This window comes from Neophocaena asiaeorientalis, unplaced genomic scaffold (genome assembly GCF_003031525.2).
Source record: "Neophocaena asiaeorientalis asiaeorientalis breed wild unplaced genomic scaffold, Neophocaena_asiaeorientalis_V1.1 scaffold138, whole genome shotgun sequence".
In the NCBI taxonomy this organism is placed as follows: Eukaryota; Metazoa; Chordata; class Mammalia; order Artiodactyla; family Phocoenidae; genus Neophocaena; species Neophocaena asiaeorientalis.
This window is the reverse complement of record NW_020172632.1, coordinates 5,216,547-5,240,306: the sequence shown is the minus strand read 5'-3', so window position 1 is coordinate 5,240,306 and position 23,760 is coordinate 5,216,547. Positions and strand designations below refer to the sequence as shown.

Genomic DNA, 23,760 nt, shown 5'->3' with positions numbered 1-23,760 from the left:
CACGTCTCCTTTCCATGTCCTCAGTTATTCCACTACACTGGACCAAGTGAAATATACAAATATAGGGAGAGAGGAAGGTTTATGGAGGGTATAGCTTACTGGTGAGCCGTCAACTCTAAAGGATTGTAAAAGAAACCCATTCAGACAAGAGAGATATCATTAACCTCTGACTTTTGTACATACATTTATCAGATATTTACCAAGCCCTACTCAGCTCCAGGTCCTATGTTAGATATTTTAAAAAAAATTTTTAACATCTTTATTGGAGTATAATTGCTTTAGAATGGTGTGCTAGTTTCTGAGAAATATGGAACGCTTCACGAATTTGTGTGTCATCCTTGCACAAGGGCCATGCTAATTTTCTCTGTATCATTCCAATTTTAGTATATGTGCTACCGAGGAGGCGAGCACCCTATGTTAGATTTTGATGACACAGGCATGAATCAGACAATTCTTAGGAGTTCACAATTTAGTCTAATAGAGCATTTCACTGCTTACAAGCAATTTCTCCACCATTTATAATAGCTGCCATTTGCTGAATGCTTAATATGTGCCCATGTTGTACTAAGCTTTATACATTATTATAATTATATTAATTAATCCTCAAAGTCTCGTTAGAATGTACATTACATGAGGTCGGAGATTTTTGTCTGTTTTGTTTACTCTTGTATCTCTAGAACCTAGAAGAATGATTGTCACATAATAGGCACTCAAAAAAGTTTTGTTGAATGAATAAATAAACAACACTGTTATGTAGAGAGAACCATTACCTCCATTTCCCAGATGAGTAAACTAAGGAGCATGTAGGTGAAATGCTTTGCTTGAGGACTCCCAAATAGTAACAGGCAGAACAAAGACACTTTCAGAAGAACCCATAAATGCCCGACTCCAAACCCAAGAGTCTTACCCTTTGTGTACTGGTGGTCCTCAAACTTTAGCATGAATCAGAATCACCTGGAGAGTTTGTTAAAACATAGATTGCTGGGCCCCCAAGTTTCTGATTCAGCAGATCTGGAGTAGGGTTGGAGAATATTCATTTCTAACAAATTCCCAGGTGATTCTGATGCTGATGGTCCAGGGATCATACTTTGAAAACCACTAAGTTACCAAACTGCCTCCCAATTTCTCATTTATTCTTAAGGTAGAGTAGAGATTAACATCCCATGGCAGAGAGGAAAATAAGGCCAGGTAAGTCCAAGGTCTTACAGCAAGTGTGGGATTCCGAGGTTAGTGTGATTCTTTTTTTTTTTTTTGCGGTACGCGGGCCTCTCACTGTTGTGGCCTCTCTCGTTGTGGAGCACAGGCTCCGGACGCACAGGCTCAGCGGCCATGGCTCACGGGCCCAGCCACTCCGTGGCATGTGGGATCTTCCCAGACCGGGGCACGAACCCGCGTCCCCTGCATCGGCAGGCGGACTCTCAACCACTGCGCCACCAGGGAAGCCCGGTTAGTGTGATTCTAAAGTCCTTATCGTTCCTGATAAACCTTGCTGCTTCAGGTGATGCTTTACAGGCATGAGACACAGAGGAAGCCAGAGGCAGAGAAGAGTGAAGGTATTTGTTAGGAGGAGGTGAGGGTAAATTTGGAAAGTTTACCATCCAATTTACTGTCCTGAAGGAGCGGTCTGTGGCTCTGTCATTAACTTGCTGTGTACTCTGGGCCAAACCCCTTCCTCTCTCTGGACCTCCCTCCTTCTTTTCCTCTATAAAGCAGGGCCCTCTCCAGCTTGCAGCACAGCCTGGGACCATCAAAGACAGGCAGGGAAGTAGAGGTTGCATGAAGCCTGTCTCTGATTGTTTGTGCTGGCTCCAGGCAGGTCATGCGGGGACTTTATGATATGCAACCACCGCTGCTGAAACGGGAGTCTGAGCAGGACTGGCACCTGTCACGGCCTTTTCCTGTGTTCGGTGGGAGAGATGCAGGGAGAGCAGCTGCAGGCTAGGCCGGCACGGGCTTGGGGGTTGACTGGCAACAGCGAGAAGGGCAGGGCATCTCCACGGCTAACCCACCCAGTGCTGAGGGTCCCCAGGGGACCTATAGAGGACAGAACTAGTGCCCCCGGAACAACCCCAGGAAAGCGTAATCATCCCGAGCCTCCTGCCACCCGCGGTTGCATGGGCTGCTGACTGCCGGCTCAGCTTAGACACCGGCGCCAATCCCAGGCCTTCAAAGTGACCTCACAGCAGATGTGATTGGTCCTCTCTCAGCACCGGGCGCGTCCTGTCAGCTCACCGTCAACTGACCTTTGGGGGAGAACTGGCGGGTTGCGTGACCTTGAAGAAATCACTTTACTTCTCTGAACCTCGTTTATAAAATGGATATATTAATACCTATCCTGAAATGACCCCATAAGACAGTGAACATGTCCAGAAAAGACATCATCTCCATAAAATTTTCTTTTATTGTTTGCTTCTGCTTACAAAAGTAACATTATAAAAATAAAGATAGAATACAAACACTGGAAGTTCCTTGTACACTATTTCCTCCCTTTCTCCCAGCTCAAAGTTAACTATTAACAGTTCAGTGTATTTTCTCTCAGGTTTTTTTTCTATGAATATAAAAAGATTATTTTAAAACAAAAATTAAGTTATTCTATACAACTTTTTCCTCACTTAATAATATATTTGAACATCTTTCAAGGTTGGTAGAAAAGACCTTTCTCATTTTTAAAAAATGTCTACATTGTAGTCAAAGCCCTTATCCCTGGATATTTGTTGTTTCTATTATAACAGCAGCAGGAACAACAAAACCTGCAGCAAATTTTATTTATTTGTGTAAGAATTTCTGTAGGATACATTTTTGGAAGTTGAATTTCTGGGTCAAAAATGTAAGCACATTTTAATGACACAAAAAGCACAGGCAACAAAAACAAAAATAAACACGTGGGACTACATTAAACTGAAAAGCATCTGTATAGCAAAGGAAACAGCCAACAGAATGAAAAGGCAACCTATGGAATGGGAGGGAATGTTTGCAAACCAGATATCTGATAAGGGGTTAATCTCCCGGATATGTGGGGAACTCCTACATCTCAACAGCAAAAAACTTATAACATGATTTAAAAATGAGCTAGGGACTTGAGTGGTCCTTAGCTCACAAAGATGTGCAAATGGTGGACAGGTATATGAAAAGATGCCTCAGAAGTCACTAATCATCAGGAAAATGCAAATCAGAACCACAATGAAGTATTGTGAGTTATTGCCTCACATCTATTGGGATGGCTATTATGAAAAGTAACAAAAGACAACAAGTGACATCGAGGATACGGAGAAATTGGAACCCTTGAACACTGTTGATGGAAATGCAAAATGGTGCAGCCATTATGAAAAACAGCATGGAGATTCCCCCAAAATTTAAACATAGAATTATCATATGATTCAGTGTTCCCACTTCTGAGCATTTATCCAAAAGAACTGAAATCAGCCTCTTGAAGAAATATTAGCACCTCCCCATATTCATTGCAACACTGTTCACAGAGTTTGTTTTTGACTATTCACAGTGTCAAAAATAAAACAAGGCAGAAAGATGAGTTTATTGCAAGGCTTTCAGCCTGCAAGTGAGGAAACTCAAGGCTATAAGGAGCGATGAGTTCTGAGTTGCTCACAGACTAAGGGATTTTTATGGTGTAAGTGTGGAAGTTATTTGGTTTTTTTCAGCTGATTGGTTGCCTAGTGGTCTTCTTTCTTATTTGGATCAAGGTAGCTGAGTCAGGGAAACAAAGTCTAGAAATAGTGTGAACAGACTTGGTGTTTGAGGATTGGGTGGTATCCTCTGCTGATTTCTGAGAAGAGCTGTAAATTCCAGTAAGGTTAGATTAAGTTTTCTTTATGTGCTTGCTTTGACCATCTCCATTTTGTCCCTGACATAAGTGATTCATTTTAGTTTGGTTCCACAACACTAACCAAGATGTGGAAACAACTTAATTTAATTTATTTATTTATTTATGGGATACTACTCAGCCTTAAAAAAGAAGGAAATTCTGCAATATGCTACAACATGGATGAACTTTAAGGACATTATGCTAAGTGAAATGAACTAGTTATAGAAAGACAAAGACTACATGATTTCACTTATATGAGGAACCTAAAATTGTCAAATTCATAGAATCTAGAAGAGGAATGATGGTTGCCAGGGTCTGGGCAGAAGGGGAAACTGGGAGTTACTAATCAAGGACATAAAGTTTCAGTTAAGCGAGATTAACAAGCTCTTGGAAATCTGCTGTACAACACTGTACATTGTACACACAGTCAACGATAATATATTTGTACACTTAAAAATTTGTTAAGGGCTTCCCTGGTGGCACAGTGGTTGAGAGTCCGCCTGCCGATGCAGGGGATACAGGTTCGTGCCCCGGTCTGGGAAGACCCCACATGCCGCGGAGCGGCTGGGCCAGTGAACCATGGCCGCTGAGCCTGCGGGTCCGGAGCCTGCGCTCCAGAACGGGAGACGCCACAACAGTGAGAGGCCCGCGTACCGCAAAAAAAAAAAAAAAAAAATTGTTAAGAGGATAGATCTCATTTTAAGCGTCCTTAAACAAAGTGAAATTCAAACAAACAAAAATACAAAGTGACTGCAGCATTTTACATTCTGACCAGAAACGTATAAGGGTTCCAGTTTTTTTTGCATCCTCATCAACACTTGCTACTGTTTGTCTTGTTGATTACAGCCATTCTAGTAATTTTATAGTGGTATCTCATTGTGGATTTTTATTTGCATTTCCCCGTGCTGGGTGTCTTTTTGCGTGCTCGTTACCTATCCATATGTCTTCTTTGGTGAAATGTCTACTCAGATACATTGCCCATTTTCTTAAATGTTATCTTCTTATTGTTGAGCTGTAGGTGTTCCCTATATGTTCTGGATACAAGTCCATTGTGGTAAAGACGGCTTGCAAATATTTTCTCCCACCCTTCCCAAAATATATAAGCACGTTTTATTTATTTATTTATTTATTTTAACATTTTATTTTATTTTTGGCAGCATTGGGTCTTCATTGTGGTGTGCAGGCTTCTCATTGCGGTGGCTTCTCTTGCTGCAGAACACGGGCTCTAGACACACGGGCTTCAGTAATTGCAGCACACGGGTTCAGTAGTTGCAGCACACAGGCTCTAGGGAGCTAAGGCTTCAGTAGTCACGGCTCGCGGGCTCTAGAGCGTGGGCTCTAGAGCGCAGGCTCAGTAGTTGTGGTGCACGGGCTTAGTTGCTCCACGGCATGTGGGATCTTCCAGGACCAGGGATCAAATCTGTGTCCCCTTCATTGGCAGGCAGATTCTCATCCACTGCACCACCAGGGAAGTCCTATAATCACATTTTAAATGTTAATAAATATTACCAAATTGCTCTCCAAAGAGGAGGCATCAATTTATATTCCCACCAACAGCGTATGGCAATGCTGGTTTCTCAGCACCATCACAAACACAGGATGCCAATCTTTGTTAATATGAAATGAAAAATATTGCACCGTTTTAACTTTGCCTTCCTTTAATGATTAGGAGGAGTATCTCACCATATATTTGTTGACAAGTGCTTTTGCTCTTCTAAGAATTGCATGTTCTTGTTGAAATCTTGCATTCTTCAATTTTGTATCCCTTAAGCCCTAGTCATTATATTATTAAACATCCACGGAATGTTTGTTGAACGAATGAAGTGTAATGTTGTGAAGAATAAATGAGATAATATATCTAAAGTACTAAACTCATAATTAGTGACCAATTAATATTATTAGTTGAATCTAAGTCTGGAGTCAGGAAGTGAGAACTATAATGCCCTTGAATTCTTTCCTCTAGGATCTGGGATGGTTGCTAGGATTCCAAGAGGCCTGGTTTCTCCTGGTCCTCTCACTGTGTGTTTTAGGGTAAATCACTTAACTTCTCGGACCTTCAGTTTCTCTGCAACAGTCTACAAGCTGTATCATGCTTATCAAAAAGGGTTATTAGGTGAAAAACATAAGATTAATTTACAATAAACATATATTCATGTATCACTTGAATAATTAAAATAAATATTTTTAAAAGTAAATGCAAGCATTTATAAGAATATAGGGAAATAAAACTACAGAGATAAGGACAGGCCTAAAAAAAGAAGCTAGCTGCCCTTTTGATGACGTTATATTTCATTTAAAAATATGTGACCAACTTGGCCCAGCCTCTCTTGCATCTTTTCTCCAACTCTCTATCGCCCTCTACTGCTTAGGCTGTCTCATTTCAATGCAGTTCAACTCAGCAAATATGATTAAGGAAAAAATATTACTATTTGTGGCCCAGTCCCTGACTTTAGTTATCTACATTACCCTCAACCAAGTTCTGCTCTATTTTTGGTCCCGTGTCCAGCACAACAGATATAGACCTCACAGTCTGGTTGGGACACAGACTTTCATGACTTTTGGGGCTTGACAAGAAACATTTCTAGAACAGGAATGACTCTGAGCTAGGCACTGTGCTAAGCATAGTGCATACATGCAATTTTAGTCCTACTGACAGCCATACAAGGGATCTTCTTTTTTTTTTAATTTATTTATTTTTGGCTGCTTTGGGTCTTCATTGCTGTGTGTGGGCTTTCTCTAATTGTGGTGAGCAGGGGCTACTCTTCGTTGCAGTGCACAGGCTTCTCATTGTGGTGGCTTCTTTTATTGCAGAGCACGGGCTCTAGGCACGTGGGCTCAGTAGTTGTGGCTCACGGGCTCTAGAGTGCAGGCTCAGTAATTGTGGCACAAGGGCTTAGTTGCTCTGCAGCATGTGGGATCTTCCCCTACATTGGTAGGTGGATTCTTAACCACTGCACCACCAGGGAAGCCCACAAGGGATCTTCATTTACAGAAGAGGAATCAGGCTCACAATTGTGATTGGGTCAAGGTCACAACTTAGTAAACATAGGACATAGACTCTGACTGAGATCTGTCTGCCCTCCAAAGCCAGTCAGTCATCCCCTACTACATTGTATCAGAATAGACCAAGTGGGGTGGAACACTGAAGTTAGAGGATATAAAACTACTCTAGGAGTGTATAGTTGTTGCATCTGGGAAGACATTACAGAGGAGAAGTTCTCTGATTTGAGAAGGGTAGTCTATGCATCAAGAGCAATAGTAAAGAGGGACACAAACCTGGGACCCATCCAGAGAACAGAAAGTTGGGCGGGATATGGGGGAGGAGAGGCAGGAGATGAGGCTAGAATCAGATTGTACAGGGCTTTGCAGGCCAGCCAAAGGAAGGTGAACTCAAAATCAAAGGTCAGGGCTTCTCTATCTGAGACATGTGTACTGAGGGAATCTCCCAAGGTGATTGGGGGTTTGAGAAACCACTAGTAAATGTGGCATAGCAACTGGAATGTGTCATGCTACGAAGGATGTATTATGGAATTGAATGTAAAAACAAATGAACTTTTAAAATAAAACTGGGATTTCAAAGACATTTCCCACGTACAGTAAGCTGCTCTACAATAAGGACGTGGCTGGAAGTAGTCCACTCTCTGATGCCATTAGGGATAGGTTAATAATGAAGCCATTTGGGAAGCATTGCTATAGGTGATGGGAAACCATGGATTGAGCTCCACTGAGGGCTCTAGGGGAGGAATGGCTGGGACTCAAAGATGAATAGGAACTGACTGTCTTTGGAGAGCTTTCAGTCTAGGCTCTATGGAACCAATGATTCTGAGCAGGAGAAAAAAGCAAAAACCAGCTGAAGTTCCTCTCCTCTTTCCCATGTCTTTGACATGTTCCTCTTGTACCTCATTCTTTTATTTAAAAAAGATTTACAGCACAACTCTCTCACTTCCTGTGTGACCCTGGACAAGTTAACCTCTTTGTACCTCAGATTCCTCATTGGGGGAATGGGGATAACAATAATTCCTACCCCATAGGGTCACAATGAGTGCCATGAGAATTAGTATAAAGCTCTTAGAATAGAATCTGGAAAAAAGTTCAGCACTGTTTAAGCATTAGCTATTATAACAGTATTATTACTGCAACCAGTACAGCTACTGTGTTCCAGTTATCATCTTCCATAGCCATTCATTCCTTAGGTCATTCATGTTGGAGGCACGGGGTAGGTCTGGGAGGAAAGCAGAGATGAACCAGATTTTTCATTGCACTTGTACGGACTTGTGAACACTGGTTTGTCTAGCTACACCTGGCACATAGTAGGTGCTCAAAATACTTGCTGAATGAATAAACAAATGCCTTCCTACTAAACTGCAAGCTATTTAAAGGAAGGGGCCATACTTCCTAGCTGTTGTATTACTAAAACCAAGCACTTGGTGACGCACACGGAGGCGCTTAGGGAACACCAAATTAACGAATGAATGGAATAAATGACTGCAGGCAGAGAAGCATTAAGACCACAAGGCTGGGACAAAGTGCTGCAGAAAGACTGCTACCACTTTCAGGAGTGGGCTGACCAGAGGGAAAGACGGGACCGCCAAAGACTAACAGCATGAGGACAGAGGAGAGCCTAGGCTCCGGGAACGGTGCTTTCCGGGCGCCCGGGTGACCGCGGACCTCGGCGGCATGCCCCTCCCAGGCCCCGCCCCTCCGCCGTCTCACGTAACCGTGAGGCGGGCGGGCGGGCGGCGTGGCCAGGGGCAGAGTGGCTGGGTGATTTGGCTGGGCGAGCGAGAGCGATGGCGGGCGTGGTGGACTTCCAGGACGAGGAGCAGGTGAAGTCCTTTCTGGAGAACATGGAGGTGGAGTGCAACTACCAGTGCTACCGTGAGAAGAACCCGGACGGTGAGCGCCGCCTGCACGGCCTTAAGGACACGTGAGGGCTCGGTGCGCAGGGGCGGGGGGCTGGACGGGTCGCGCGAGCGACCTCTGAGAGGATCTGGAAGGGGCCGCGGGCCGGACACGCGGGGTCTGTAGGACGCGGACGGCTCTTTGTGTGTTGGGGAGGGGCAGGATGGGTTCCACGTGACTTGCCGGGCTCGCAGCCGGGGCTTACTCTGCCGGCACCGAGCCTGGAGGCCGGGCTGGAAGGAAGAGAAGCGCGCGGGCGTTTGGAGTAGAGGGACTGGGGCTACATCAGTGAACTGATAAAACGTCCTGTCCTCGTGGAGCTTACATTCTAGTGGGGGGTATTGGACAAGAAACATAAGAAAATAAATGAGATAGTATGTTAGAAGGTAGTAAGTGCAATGGGAAGAAGAACTGACTGAGAGGTATCAGGAGTTCAGGAGGGCAATTTTAAATTGAGACGTCAGGGAGAATCATTGGGAGAGTGGCATTTGAACAGTGTTGAAGAAGGTAAGGGAGAATCATGCCAGGCAGAGTTAACAGCTAGTGAAAAGGCTCTGAGACGTGAATGTGCCCCATGTGTTGTGGGAACATTGAGTTGACTTCAGTGTGTGGGTGGATGGTGATGTCCAGAAGGGGCCACCCAGAGCAGCCAGTACCTTCGGGTGGTTTTCTTCTTCTTACTTCATTTTTATAAAGGGGGAAAAAAAATGGCACTGGCCCTACCTTCAAATAGCTTGCAGTCTAGCTTGAAGCTGACCAACTACACAGAGTTGCTCTGCAGTGTAAGATGGCTTAAAAAGAACCCAGGGTTGTTCTTTGAGGGCTGGTCTATGCCCTGAGTGTAGGGAGATTTCACAGGAGTTGGAGTCACTGAGGAGCAGAATGGTTGGGGAAGACTTCTGGAAGAGGTCAGGAGGGATAGGCAAGTAGTGTAGATAAAATGGAGCAGAGGAAGAGAAGAAAATGCTCTTTTGAAAGGTTGAAGTCAGAATGTAGTCAGAAATAAGATTGACAGGGACCCTGGGCCACAGTGTGTCAGACCTTTTTTTTTTTTTTTAACATCTTTATTGGAGTGTAATTGCTTTACAATGGTGTGTTAGTTTCTGCTTTATAACAAAGTGAATCAGCTATACATATATCCCCCACATCTCCTCCCCCTTGCATCTCCCTCCCACCCTCCCTATCCCACCCCTCTAGGTGGTCACAAAGCACCCAGCTGATCTCCCTGTGCTATGCGGCTGCTTCCCGCTAGCTCTTTTACATTTGGTAGTGTATATAAGTCCATGCCAGTCTCTCACTTCGTCCCAGCTTACCCTTCCCCCTCCCCATGTCCTCAAGTCCATTCCCTACATCTGTGTCTTTATTCCTGTCTTGCCCCTAGGTTCTTCAGCACCATTTTTTTTTTCTAAGATTCCATATACATGTGTTAGCATGTATATGGCCAAGGATTAAGGTATAGTCATCAAAGCATCCCTTTCTTGCAGCTATGAAGACTAGCCCATGGACCCTGTTGGTTCTCAGTGTTTTACTGCTGAACTTCCTGAGAAGTTCCAAAGCTAGCAGAGTTTCATTATGGAAGCCAGTGCATCTTTGGGCCTTGCTGACAGGGAACAGAGAGCCGGTGAGTGGTGGAGCCAGTGTGGGGCCAAGGTCTCCACAGTCTGTACATTGCTCAGTCCTAGGCTGAGGGCGGACAGTGCCATTTGTAGGAGTGGCTGAACACTACCTGCGCTCTTTAGGAGAGAGGCTGGTCCTTAATAAAAGGCGCTTCTGGCCTGCCACACCTAGACCCTCCCCACTGCCCCAGACTCGAACAGCAGCTCCTAGGCTGAGGGCGGACAGTGCCATTTGTAGGAGTGGCTGAACACTACCTGCGCTCTTTAGGAGAGAGGCTGGTCCTAAATAAAAGGCACTTCTGGCCTGCCACACCTGGACCTTCCCCACTGCCCCAGACTTGAACAGCGGCTTTTGCCCTTCCCTCACAGGTTGCTATCGGCTGGTGGACTATTTGGAAGGGATCCAGAAGAATTTTGATGAGGCTGCCAAGGTGTTGAAGTTCAACTGTGAAGAGAACAAACACAGTGATAGCTGCTACAAACTGGGGGCCTATTATGTGACTGGGAAAGGTAAGGAGGGGCCTGCTTTCTTTGGTCCTTATCATTGATGGTAGTGCTGACATCACATCCTGAGGCTGATACTGAGTCCTCTTTACAGAAGGGTCCTCACAGGCCTTGGGGAAGCATGTTGTAGGAAAATTTGGAGTCAAGAGTTTAGCAAAGTGATGGAGGGACGAGCACAGCCTTTCAAGTCAGGCAGACCTTAAGGAATGCTGTTTGCGAGTAGTGGGACCTTGAGCCGGTCACGTTAACTCTGTGTGTCAGTTATATCACCTGTAAAATGGAGAAAAAAATAGTTCTTGCTTCATAGGGTTGTGGTGAGGATTAAATAAGGTAACGCAGGTAAAGGCATCAGCATGTGCCTGGCACCGAGGAGGGACCAATAATTAATTCCTTTCCATCTGCTTTTCTCCTCACGACCTAATTGCAGTTGGTATTCAGTAGTGTTTAAGTTATCTATTGCTAAATAACAGATTATCCCAACAAACCTATCATTTCACATAGTTTCTGTGGGTCAGGAATTTGGGAGTGGCTGAGCTGTGTGCCTCAGGGTCTCAGTGAGGTTGCAGTCAAGACATTAGCCAGGGAGCCAGGGCTGTAGTCCTTTGAAGGTTTGACTGGAACCAGAGTTTCCAATCCTAAGCTGGCTCACTCACACGGCTGTTGGTGAAAGCTTCTGTTCCTTGCCAGCTGTTGTCAGGAGACCTCAGTTCCTTGTCACATGGATCTCTTCATGGGCTACTTGTATGTCCTGGTGACATGGCATCTGGCTTCCTCCAGAGTGAGTGATCCAAAGAGGGAGCAAGATGGAATCCACAGTGTCTTTTATACTATACCCTTGGAAGTCACACACTTTTCATTTCTATTCCACTCTGTTTATTAGAAATGAGTCAGTAAGTTTAGCTTACACTAATTGGAGAAAACTTAAATTCCACCTGTTGAAAGAAGGAATATCAAGAATTTATGGGCTGGGACTTCCCTGGTGGCGCAGTGGTTAAGAATCTGCCTCCCAGTGCAGGGGACACGGGTTCAAGCCCTGGTCCAGGAAGATCCCACGTGCTGTGGAGCAACTAAGCCTTGCTCCACAACTACTGAGCCTGTGAGCTACAACTACTGAACCTGCATGCCACAGCTACTGAACCTGCGTGCCACAACTACTGAAGCCCACATGACTAGATCCCGTGTTCCGCAAGAGAAGCCACCGCAATGAGAGGCCTGCATGCCACAACGAAGAGTAGGCCCTGCTCGCCACCACAACTAGAGAAAGCCCGTGCACAGCAACGAAGACCCAACGCAGCCAAAAATAAATTTATTTAAATAAATGAATTAAATAAATTAAAAAAAAGAATTTATGGGCATATTTTAAAACCACCACAAATAGGGAATATGACTTTAGACAGGCAATTCTTTTTTTGCTCACTAGATCATGAGCTTCTTGAGGATGATCCTTTGTTCCCAGTACCCAGTGAAGCCTGGTTAGAAGGATGTTCAGTGAAAGTTTGATCAAGAGGATGTCTTTTTAAATCTCTGGAGCTGTGTGGGCTATTTCTCCCTTCACATGGGACATGGGGTCTGTGGTAGTCTCAAAGTTGAAGAAAGTTTAGCATTAATAGGAATATCAGGTTCCCTTGCTTGAACAGAGGAGCATTTCTTTGGCGTAGTAACTCTCCTAGTATCTTTTCCTAAGGAAATAACTGGAAATGCAAATAAAGATTATATGCAAAGATTCTCACCCGAGCATTATCTATCTGGCAGAATTTTATTTTCATTAATTTATAATTTATAAGTAATATAAATTATATTAATTATTTTTTTAAAAAATAATTAATTAATTTTTTAAAAAAATAATTAATTAATTTTAAAAAAAATGGCCGCTGAGCCTGCGCGTCCGGAGCCTGTGCTCCGCAATGGGAGAGGCCACAACAGTGAGAGGCCCACGTACCGCAAAAAAAAAAAAATCTATGTGCCAACAGTAGCAGTTTAGTTAAATAAATAATGTTACTTCCAGCAGCTGGAATGTTATTTAGCCCATTAAAAAATAATGTTTTGGGACTTCCCTTGTGGCACAGTGGTTAAGAATCTGCCTGCTGATGCAGGGGACACAGGTTCGAGCCCTGGTCTGGGAAGATCCCACATGCCGCGGAGCAACTAAGCCTGTGCACCGCAACTACTGAGCCTGTGCTCTAGAGCCTGCAAGCCACAACTGCTGAGCCCGCATGCCACAACTACTGAACCTGCATGCCTAGAGCCTGTGCTCCGCAACAAGAGAAGCCACCGCATTGAGAAGCCCACGCACCTCAACAAAGAGTAGCTCCTACTCGCCGCAACTAGAGAAAGCCTGTGTGCAACAATGAAGACCCAATGCAGCGGAAAATAAATAAATATATTTTTAAAATAAATAAATTTATTTTAAAAATAGATAAATTTATTTAAAATAAATAAATTTATTTTTAAAATAAATAAATTTATTTATTTAAAAAATAAATAAATAATGTTTCTACATAAGGAGAACACTCTGCTAGTTATTTTCAGTGAGGTGGATGGACCCAGAATCTGTCATACAGAGTGAAGTAAGTCAGAGCAAAACAAATACCGTATGCTAACACGTATATATGGAATCTACAACGTGGTACTGTTGAACCTAGTGGCAGGACAGGAATAAAGACGCAGACGTAGAGAATGGACTTGAGGACACAGTGGGAAAGGGGAAGCTGGGATGAAGTGAGAGAGTAGCATTGACGTATATACACAACCAAATGTAAAATGAATGGCTAGTGGGAAGCTGCTGCATAGCACAAGGAGATCAACTTGATGCTTTGTGAAGACCTAGAGGCGTGGGATAGGCAGTGTGGGAGGGAGGCTCAAGAGGGAGGGGATATGGGGATATATGTATATGTATAGCTGAGTCACTTTGTTGTACAGCAGAAACCAACACAACGTTGTAAAGCAATTATACTCCAATAAAGATGTGAAAAAAGAAAAAAATATATTTTTAAATAATTTTTGTTGACATCAGGAAAGGTTTATGATACAATGTTCAGTGAAGAAAGCGGAACACAAAGTTACGTATGATGTGAACTCAGCTATATAATATACTGTGCAAAAATAAAAATGTTCCTAGTTGTTTAGTCTCTGAATTTGTGTCTTGGTAAAGTTTTGGGTTCCTTTTGTCTTTATATCATATTTTACTACATTTTCCACAGGGACTTTTAGTTCCTTATTGAATTAAGGAGAACAAAAGAGGTTGTGAAATTATTTTCCCTTCTCTTTGACAAACTTATATGATTAATGATTGTGCACTGAGACTTTTTTCTTTCTTAAGTGCTCCTTTGTGGAGCAAATTTTTAGTATTTACTCTGTACAGTGAAGCAAAGATGGACCAGTGTGGGGGAAAAATCTTTTTTTTTACCCCCTCCCCAGGGAAGAAGTATTTATACTAATACCTGTTAACCTGGGAGAGCTTGATAAGTATCTTTTTGTTGTTGTTGTTGTTTTTGCGGTACATGGGCCTCTCCCGCCGCCGAGCACAGGCTTTGGACGTGCAGGCCCAGCAGCCATGGCCCACGAGCCCAGCCGCTCCGCGGCATGTGGGATCCTCCCAGATCGGGGCACAAACCAGCGTCCCCCACATCAGCAGGCAGACTCTCAACCACTGTGCCACCAGGGAAGCCCCGATAAGTATCTTTATAGAGAGACATGTAAAGTACTTTTGGGGTTCAGTTCTGGGAGCATGTCGTCATCGGGGTGCTGAGAGGAGGAGGCATTGAAACTGGTTCTTAAAGGACAGAGCAGATTTTATTTGCTGGAGGTAGAATAGAGTTATGTCTTCTCTTCAGAATAGAGAGCAGGTAAGCAGGCAAAAGAACACAAGAGTGTTTAGAGAATAATACTTAATCCTCTGTTAAGCTGACGTTGTTAAATAATTTCCTCGAGGTCGGGTGTCGTCACAGGAGATCCCATTAGCTGATCTTTGCTACTCAGACTCTTTTGGATTGTTAGTTAGGAGACCTTGGGCCCTGCCACGTCTAAAAGCCAATACTGTTGACCCCCCTGCCTAGTTCTGAGCCTAAGAATTTGCCCTCTGTTCTGAAAACACACCCAGTGTCCTTTCTTGACAAAGACTGGTTAATAACTCTCCTTTTATCAAGGATAGCTTGGGGCGGGGGGAAGAGTGAGAGGTCACTTTTCATCCTGAGCACTAATTGACAGTGTGGTATCAGGCGAGGCATTTTCCTTCCCTGAGCTACAAATACCTCAATGACAAGATTGGAGTAATAAGGTCAGCTCACACCTTATTCATAGGATTTTTCTAAGCATCAAATGAACTCACACGTGACTGCTTTGTTAAACTGTAAAACATTCTATCAGTGTGAACAGGTCTGGTTTGTGTTGGTTGCTGCAGAAGTTACCTTGGATTGGACACTTAGAGTGTCACAAGGTATTTTGCCCAGGTGTTTTCATCAGTGAAATCAGCTTTGAACTATTTTTGTGAAGCCATTTAAAAGGAAGTGGAAAGTAATTCTGATACATCTCTTTGATGAAATATTCTTAATAAAACATATGAAGATGGGTTTCTAATGGGGAGTGAAGAACAAACACATGATTACAACATGTAAAAACAAGACCAAACTACATTGAAAAGGTAGTAGGAGGAAATACACCAAAAATTAATAGTGGTGGTCTCTAGGATGTGGCAGTGAATAAGTTAGTGATGATAATTGCAAACAAACCTTTATCTCTAGGCAAAACCACTCCAGACTGCATATAGTTGACTGTTTACTGGAAAATTTGACTTGGAGTTCTTACAGGCATCGCAAACTTAACAAATCCAATATAGAAATCTTAATTGTTTTCTTTTCCTCCCACATATTGTACCCCTTTTGTCTTCCAGTTTAGCAAGTGGTATCTCTCCCTACCTAGTAGCTTGTGGCCAGTTTAGCTCTAAAATATGTTTCAGATCTGTCCTGTCTCTCCCTTTCCTGCTACCATATTTATCCAAGCCACCTTCGTCTCCTGCTTCATTAATGCAGGTATCTAATCTTTCCATAAGGCAACTAAAATGAACTTTTAAGGATATAAACCATGGATTCAATAAAATATATGAAGCAACTATTTTCAGACATTGGAAAATAGGCAGTGCAGTACAGTGATCCCTGAGAAAAGGGAAACACACAGGATGAGCCCCATGAATGATTGCTTTGGCTTTTTGCTTGGAGGTACTTTTCGGACTAGGCACAAAGAGGTGGAAGCCAAGTAGAGTATGATAGTCTTGCTGAACCGATGAGGCAGAGGTCAGAGTTTCTGGCCACTGAGGCTGCCAGAGTTTGCAGGACAGGATACCAGAGAAGAAGGAGCTACACAGAGAAGGCGCTCCAGATAGCCACATAGGGGTGCTCTTAAGTCTTTGGCTCAGTGTTAAGCTGCACATGCATAGGAGGAGACTCTGAGAGACCTTGCAGTGAAAAGCTACTGGGGAGGTGTGAACTGAAAAGAGACTCCAGAGGTTTCACAGTGTTGGGAGTTGTTTGAATTCCACCAGCCAGAGTGGAGAGACCTCATTGAGTACAGACTGCAGAAAGGTTCCAAAACTTAGAAACAAGCCTCAAAAGGATCAGGCTGATTCACCAGTGAATTAGTTACTTGTGAGAACAAAACTCAACAGTCTTTAGTAAAAGGTGAAAGATTTATGTGATCTGAAGAGAAACCAGAGTATAACAGTCTTTAAATGAATACAACAAAACCAGAGTGAACAAAGTAGCATCTACAATGTCCAGCATAAAGTAAGAAATTGCTAAACAGAAAAGAAGCAGTCAATAGAAACAGACCCAGATGTGACAGGGATGTTGGAATTAGCAGTCAAATATTTTTAAACAAGGAAAGTAAATTTATTAAAGGGTTTAAATAAAAGATGGACACAATGAATGAACAGATGGGAAGTCTCATCACAGAAATTGAAACTATTAAAAAGAACCAAATGAAATCCTGCAATTGAAAAACATAATATTTGAAGTGAAAAATTCACTGGACAGGCTTAATAGCAAATTGGACACATCAGAAGGAAATAATCAGTGAATTTGAAAGATCGGTGAACTTGAAGACAGGATTGAAGATGTTATGTAAACTGAAGCACTGAGAGAGAAAAAGCAAAACACAGAGTCTCATCCTGTGGGGTTCACTATCCCTTAATCTAACATAACGTATATTGGAGTCCAGAAAGAGAAGAGATTGGGGCAGAAAAAAGTATTTGAAGAAATAACAGTATAAAATTTCCAAATTTGATGAAAAATATCACTCCACAGATCCATGAAGCTTACTGGATCCAAACAGGATAACCAATGAAATCATACCTAGACACATTATTACCATTTGCTGAAAGCCAAAGGTAAAGAGAAAATCTTAAAAGCAGTCAGAGAAAAAGACACATTGAGGGGAACATTGGTGAGAATAATCACTGACTTCTCATCAGAAGTAATGTAAGCCAGAAAACAAAAGAACATCTTTTAAATGCTGAAAGAAAAAAACTGTCAAACTTGAATTCTACTTTATTGAAAATATGTTTTTACATCTTTATTGGAGTATAATTGCTTTACAATGGTGTGTTAGTTTCTGCTTTATAACGAAGTGAATCAGTTATACATATGTTCCCATATCTCTTCCCTCTTGCATCTCCCTCCCTCCCACCCTCCCTATCCCACCCCTGAAAATATTTTTTAAAATGAAGATGGGGAATTCCCTGGCAGTCCAAGGGTTAGGACTCCACGCTCTCACTGCCGAGGGCCCAGGTTCAGTCCCCAGTCAGGGAACTAAATCCCACAAGCTGCGTGGCACAGCCAAAAAGATAAATAAATAAATGAAATGAAATAAATTCATTTTCAGATAAACAAAAGCTGAGTGAATGAGTCGCTGGCAGACCTACACTACAAGAAAAGTTAAGAAAAGCTGTTTGGGTAGAAGGAAAATGATAAAAAGGTGGACACTAGGATCCATACAAAAGAAGAAAGCACACTGGAATATACATGTAAATGTAAGAATTTTTTCCTCATTTCTTAATGTCTTTAAAAAACTGAAGCAAAAATAATAGTTATGGGCTTCCCTGATGGTGCAGTGGTTGAGAGTCCACCTGCCGATGCAGGGGACACGGGTTTGCGCCCCGGTCCAGGAAGATCCCACATGCCGCGGAGCGGCTGGGCCTGTGAGCCATGGCCGCTGAGCCTGCGCGTCCGGAGCCTGTGCTCCGCAACAGGAGAGGCCACAACAGTGAGAGGCCTGCGTGCCGCAAAAAAAAAAAAAAAAAGCTTGACTTAAAAAAATAATAGTTATATGTTATGGGGCTTACACTATATAGAAGTCAAACAAATAAGTAATATATTTAGAAGTAAAACATGACAGCAGTAGTACAAAGGATAGAAAAGTGGTAAATGAAAGTGTACTATTGTAAGGTTCTTACATTATATGCGAAGTGCTGTAATATTAATTCTTGGTAGATTGTGATTAAGTATACATAGTATTTTCACTAGGTAAACCACTGATAAAAGAAGTATTACTAAAAAACCAATGATGAGAATGAAATGGACTATTAGAAATATACAATTCAAAAGAATTGTAAGAAAGGGAAAAAAGGAACAAAAAACATTTGGGACAAATGGGAAACAAATAAGGTTGTAGACTTAAACCCAGCTATATCAAGAATTGCATTAAATCTAAGTAAACATTCCAGTAAAAGGCATAGATTTATCAGGCTGGATATAAAAGCAAGACCTAATTATATACTGTTTAAATAGAAAGGTGGCAAGAATGCATTCTCAAAACTGAAAGAACTCAGAGGCTGTAGAAGCTATATGCTTTTCTAGAAAAATCTATCTGATAATCAGTAAGTAGGTGAATCAAGAGAAATAATTCAGAAATGGAGGAGCTCTGATGAAAAGACTGGTGATGAGCAGAATCCCATTTAGAATGAATGTTGGGCTAATTAGGGTTACTGAATAGAATGTAAATAATATAAACCTTTATGGCCTAAAAATGCTACAGCATTTACTGAGCACTTATTATGTACTAGGCTCTTTGTAATGACACATTTAAGCTTCCAGAATATGAAGTAGATACTATGGTCCTTATTTTACAGATGAGGAAAACTGAGGCTTTGTAGAGTTTAAGTAACTTGTCTAAGGTCACACTGCCAGCAAGTAATGGAGCCAGGACTGGCGCCTAGGTTTTCTGGCTGCAGAGCCCAGGCTTTGGTAACCACTGTGCTCTGTGTCTCCCGAAGTTGAAATAACATATCTAACAAAAAATAGAAGGCAGGGCAAGAGAGGTAGGGAGAAGTGTGAGGTGACAACATCCTCATGAGTCAATACTGTCTGGAATTTGGTTAAAAAAAAAAACAAAACAGTGATGCTAACCTTTTAATAATCTATAACTCTAGGGGCTCATTTAGGAAATTTCTCTGTTGAAATATTCATTTGAAGTTAGCAGTTTCCTCGGTTTCACTTCAGTTTGGTTGTCTTAACGATAAATACAAGTAAAATCAAAGTTAAATTTTTTATTTACAAGTAGCATGTATAATCCAGTTTTTCGGAATACACCTGATCCTTGAACAACATGGGTTTGAACTATGCAGGTCCACTTACAGGTATATTTTTTTTCAATAATTAATACTATAGTAGTACTACACAATCCTCTGTTGGTTGAGTCTGCCAATGTGGAGGAGCCACATTTAGGGAGGAGCCACATTTAGGAGTTATTCTTGGATTTTTGGTTGTGTGGGCGCCCCTAACCCTCATATCATTCAAGGGTCAACTCTGCTTCTGTCTAGCTGTCCGTTCAGCCAGCCGACATTTAATTCGAACACATGCTATAAAGATGACTGGAATGGTGTCCTCTTAATGATAATGATGGTTATTTCTAGGTGGTATGTTTGGAATGACTTTAAAAACTAAACGTTGAGATACTTAAAATGTTTCTCTTTTTGAGAATGGAGATTTGAAATGTTCCATTAAAAAACAAAACAAAGAAAAAAGTGAGCCCGGTCACCACCTCTCCTTAAAATGATCCATTAGCAGTTTCCCATTGCTCCTAGGATTAAGTGCAAGGTCCTTAAGGAGACCCGTCAGACATTCCATGGTCTGGCCCCTGCCTGCCTCTCCAGCCCCCCTTCCTTAGCGACGTCTGGGTTCTAGCCACATGGGCTCCTTTTCTCTTTGTATCCTATTCCTGCTGCCTGGAACAATTTTCTTTGCCTTTTTCTTTTCTTTTTTTTCCCACTACATATTTTATTTTCTCTTCCTTCTTTTTCCCATTATATCACAGCTCAAATGTCCCTTCTTTGGGGAAGCTTTCCTTTTTTTAAATTAAATTTTATTTTATTTTATTTTTGGCTGCGTTGGGCCTTCGTTGCTGCACGCGGGCTTTCTCTAGTTGTGGCGAGTGGGGGCTACTCTTCATTGCGGTGCGCGGGCTTCTCATTGCAGTGGCTTCTCTTGTTGCAGAGCACAGGCTCTAGGCATGTGGGCTTCAGTAGTTGCGTCACACGGGCTCAGTAGTTGTGGCTCACGGGCTCTAGAGCACAGGCTCAGTAGTTGTGGTGCATGGGCTTAGTTGCTCTGAGGCATGTGGGATCTTCCCAGACCAGGGCTTGAACCGTGTCCCCTGCATTGGCAGGCAGATTCTTAACTACTGCGCCACCAGGGAAGTCCCTGGGGAAGCTTTCCTTGACCTTGCCTCCTAGTTCAGAGCCCTGATACATTCTCATAGCATTCTGTACTTTTTCTCCATATGCTTGTCACACTTATAATCATACATTTACTTGTGTGCTTGTTTAATGTCTGTCTCATTAGACCACAGGTTTCACAAAGGCAGTGACAGTATCTGTTCCTTAGGACCTAGCATATTAATTGGCAAATAACACACATTCAGTATATATTAAAATTAAGCGTTTAATGAAGTGCTTATAAGATGCTATGATCTTGCTGTTACCCCCAGAGGTAGATATTATCATTTCACCCTTTTTACCTGTTTAAGCTTCCTTATAAGATACCATTTGAACAGAAGATTCCATGGCTAAAAAAGCTGGAAAATCTGTGCAGTATACCAGGCCATCTTCTTTTCATGCTGCCTTAGTTCAAAGTTATAAACTATATTCAGGAATTGCTCCCTGACTTTGGCCTGAGACATTCAGGTTCTGCCCTGGCTTAGGTTGACTTTTTTTTTCCTTCCTCCCAGGTGGACTAACCCAGGATCTGAAAGCTGCCTCCAGCTGCTTTCTGATGGCATGTGAGAAGCCGGGAAAGAAGTCCTTGGAGGCATGCCACAACGTTGGTCTCCTGGCACATGATGGACAGGTCAATGAGGATGGCCAGCCCGATCTGGAGAGGGCCAGAGACTACTACACAAGGGCCTGTGATGGCAGCTATGCCTCTAGCTGCTTCAACCTCAGTACCATGTTCCTGCAGGGCGCCCCCGGCTTTCCCAAGGACATGGGCCTGGCATGCAAATACTCAGTGAAAGCCTGTGACCTAGGCCATGTCTGGGCCTGTGCCAATGCCAGCCGCATGTACAAGCTGGGGGATGGTGTCGATAAGGACGAAGCTAAGGCTGAAGAGCTAAAAAATCGGGCCCGACAGCTGCACAAAGAGCAGCAGAAAAATGTCCAGCCTTTAACGTTTGGGTAGTGTGGCCCGCCCTCCTAGGCAACAGGCAGCTTGAGGCTGGCACCTCCTATTTCTGATGCAGCCCTTGGAGGTCGACCTGCTGGAGCAGAAAGACTTGGGATTTAATATCAATAACTCTGATTGTATAGACCCATTGCCCCAGAGTGTCACCTATGGGGATGTAGTCTGAAATGTGTATTTCAATCAGTATTCCTTTATCTGGTGTGATCCACATTTATGGGATTTTGGTTCTCAAACTCTTGCAGCTCTGTGAAAAACAGCAAACCAGTGAGCCATAGAGATTGGAGGGGTGGGCAGGAGAGACAGAGCAGGGAGTTGGAAAAATTAGCAGCCACAGGGCATGAAAGAATCAGACATCATCATTATCATCATTATTTTAGTTGGGAGGGCTTAAAAAATCAGAAAGTATCTTGATTTACATAATAGCGGGTTTAAGGAGCTAAGAACAGTTAAATAGTCATGACTGCCACCCTCTGACTTAATCATTGGTGTGGGCTTCCTTTTTGCCTTTAGAGTCAGATCTTTCAGCAAATTCAGAGATTGGGAGTTACGTGTGACGTAACAGTTAAAGGCCATTATGCTTCAGGGTTGCTAAAGAGGATACAACATAAGCCTTCCTTTAGTGGAGACATTCACACGTTAAAAATTAACATCCCCAGGCTACTCATCTGACACAGCTAATAAGGTAACTTCAGCTAGGGATTTGTATGCAAGGGTTGGTGATACGTTTTGTCCCTCAGAACTGAACCTTTTTAATTGTCCCTGTGAATAAACTATTTTGATTGATTAGTAGTTTGTGTTATTAGTGTTTGCTCCAGATTATTGGTACGGTAGAGATTATGTTCTTTGTGGTGGTTGTGCCTTTTAAGAATGTTTGCTTTTTCTGTTATCTTCCTTACTTGACACTAGGGGGCGAGCTTGTCATTTGCCTGCCGATGACATGATCATTATTTCTGTCATCACAATGTTTTCGGGCTTTCAGTTTTGCAAAGTGTATTGGAGAGGATGTGGAGGAATTGAAAGCCTTATACATTGTTGGTGGGAATGTAAAATGGTGCAGCCACTATGGAAAACAATATGGTGATTCCTCAAAAAATTAAACACAAAATTACCATATGGTCTAGTAATTCTCCTTTGGGGTATATATCCAAAAGAATTGATAGCAGGGTCTCCAAGAAGTATTTGTACACCCATGTTCATAGCAGCATTCACAAAAGCCAGAAGGTGGAAACAGGGACTACCCTGGTGGCACAGTGGTTAAGAATCCACCTGCCAGTGTAGGGGACACGGGTTCGAGCCCTGGTCCAGGAAGATCCCACATGCCGCGGAGCAGCTAAGCCCGCATGCCACAACTACTGAAGCCTGCGCACCTAGAGCCTGTGCTCTGCAGCAAGAGAAGCCACTGCAATGAGAAGCCCGTGCACCACAATGAAGAGTAGCCCCTGCTTGCCGCAACTAGAGAAAGCCCGTGCGCAGCAACGAAGACCCAGTGCAGCCAAAAATAAATTTATTTTTTTTAAATGCAAAGAATAATAATATATTGTCCAGCAGGGTCCAAGGCCATTTCATATCCAGGTTGCTATGGGAAGGAATAGGTTGATAAGAGCCAGCATGGTTGAGTTTCTCACTTCTGTGCAACCTTTGAGGTAAGGTTTGAAAATGGGTTTTCACACTCTGGTCTCAGCAAACAAGATCATTACTCCGTCTTCTGGGCAGCAGGCAACTATATCCAACATTTTTCCTCCATCCCAGGCTTGAGCTGGATGGTGTAATGGGGAAGAAGTTTCATAATTGACTAGTGGTTTGTGTTCTCGTTAGTGTTCTCGCTAAAATCTCAGTGTAGTGCTCAGGGCTGTGAGAAAGGGAATCAGGAGTCCCAGAGAGAGAGGAGGAGGCTGGGGGGGTCTCGAGATTTGGGTTTTGTCATACAGAGTCACTGACGGGTTTTGAGCGGGAGAATGAAATGATGACATTTGGAAATTAGATCACTGTAGTGTGGAAAATGGATTAAAGAGCCTGTGGGAGTAGGAGGGTGGAGTTAAGCATGGGGTTAAAAAAAACCCCGGATTTCTAGCCTGGGCACATGGATGGATAGGGGAGCCACCCGTATTGATTTGGAGCCTTTGAGATCAAGGGGAACAAAAAAACTTTTTTGAGCTGTTAATTTTTTTTTTAATTTAGAAATACTTTACATTTTAGTTTGTCAAAGTTTTATGAAATTGCTTGAAAAATTTTGTGAGAGGCAGCATGGCAG

At 42.8% G+C, this 23,760-nt stretch overlaps 1 protein-coding gene and 1 non-coding gene across 3 annotated transcripts; one reads left to right on the top strand and one right to left on the bottom strand.

Moving 5' to 3' along the window:
* Window positions 1-301: 301 nt before the first annotated feature.
* On the bottom strand, window positions 302-411 carry LOC112395923 (U6 spliceosomal RNA). Its single transcript, XR_003002467.1, has one exon. It is a non-coding gene; the product is annotated as a U6 spliceosomal RNA (small nuclear RNA).
* Window positions 412-8,594: 8,183 nt separating this feature from the next.
* COA7 (cytochrome c oxidase assembly factor 7) lies at window positions 8,595-22,267 on the top strand. Of its 2 annotated transcripts, none has more exons than XM_024739296.1 (3): window positions 8,595-8,716; window positions 10,708-10,848; window positions 21,058-22,267. In XM_024739296.1, the coding sequence occupies exons 1-3, from the start codon at window positions 8,611-8,613 to the stop codon at window positions 21,504-21,506; spliced, it is 696 nt and encodes a 231-aa protein (XP_024595064.1). In that variant the 5' UTR covers window positions 8,595-8,610; the 3' UTR covers window positions 21,507-22,267. The 2 variants fall into 2 exon arrangements, with proteins under 2 accessions (XP_024595064.1, XP_024595065.1); XM_024739297.1 differs by lacking the exon at window positions 8,595-8,716 and adding an exon at window positions 10,249-10,343.
* Window positions 22,268-23,760: the final 1,493 nt, after the last annotated feature.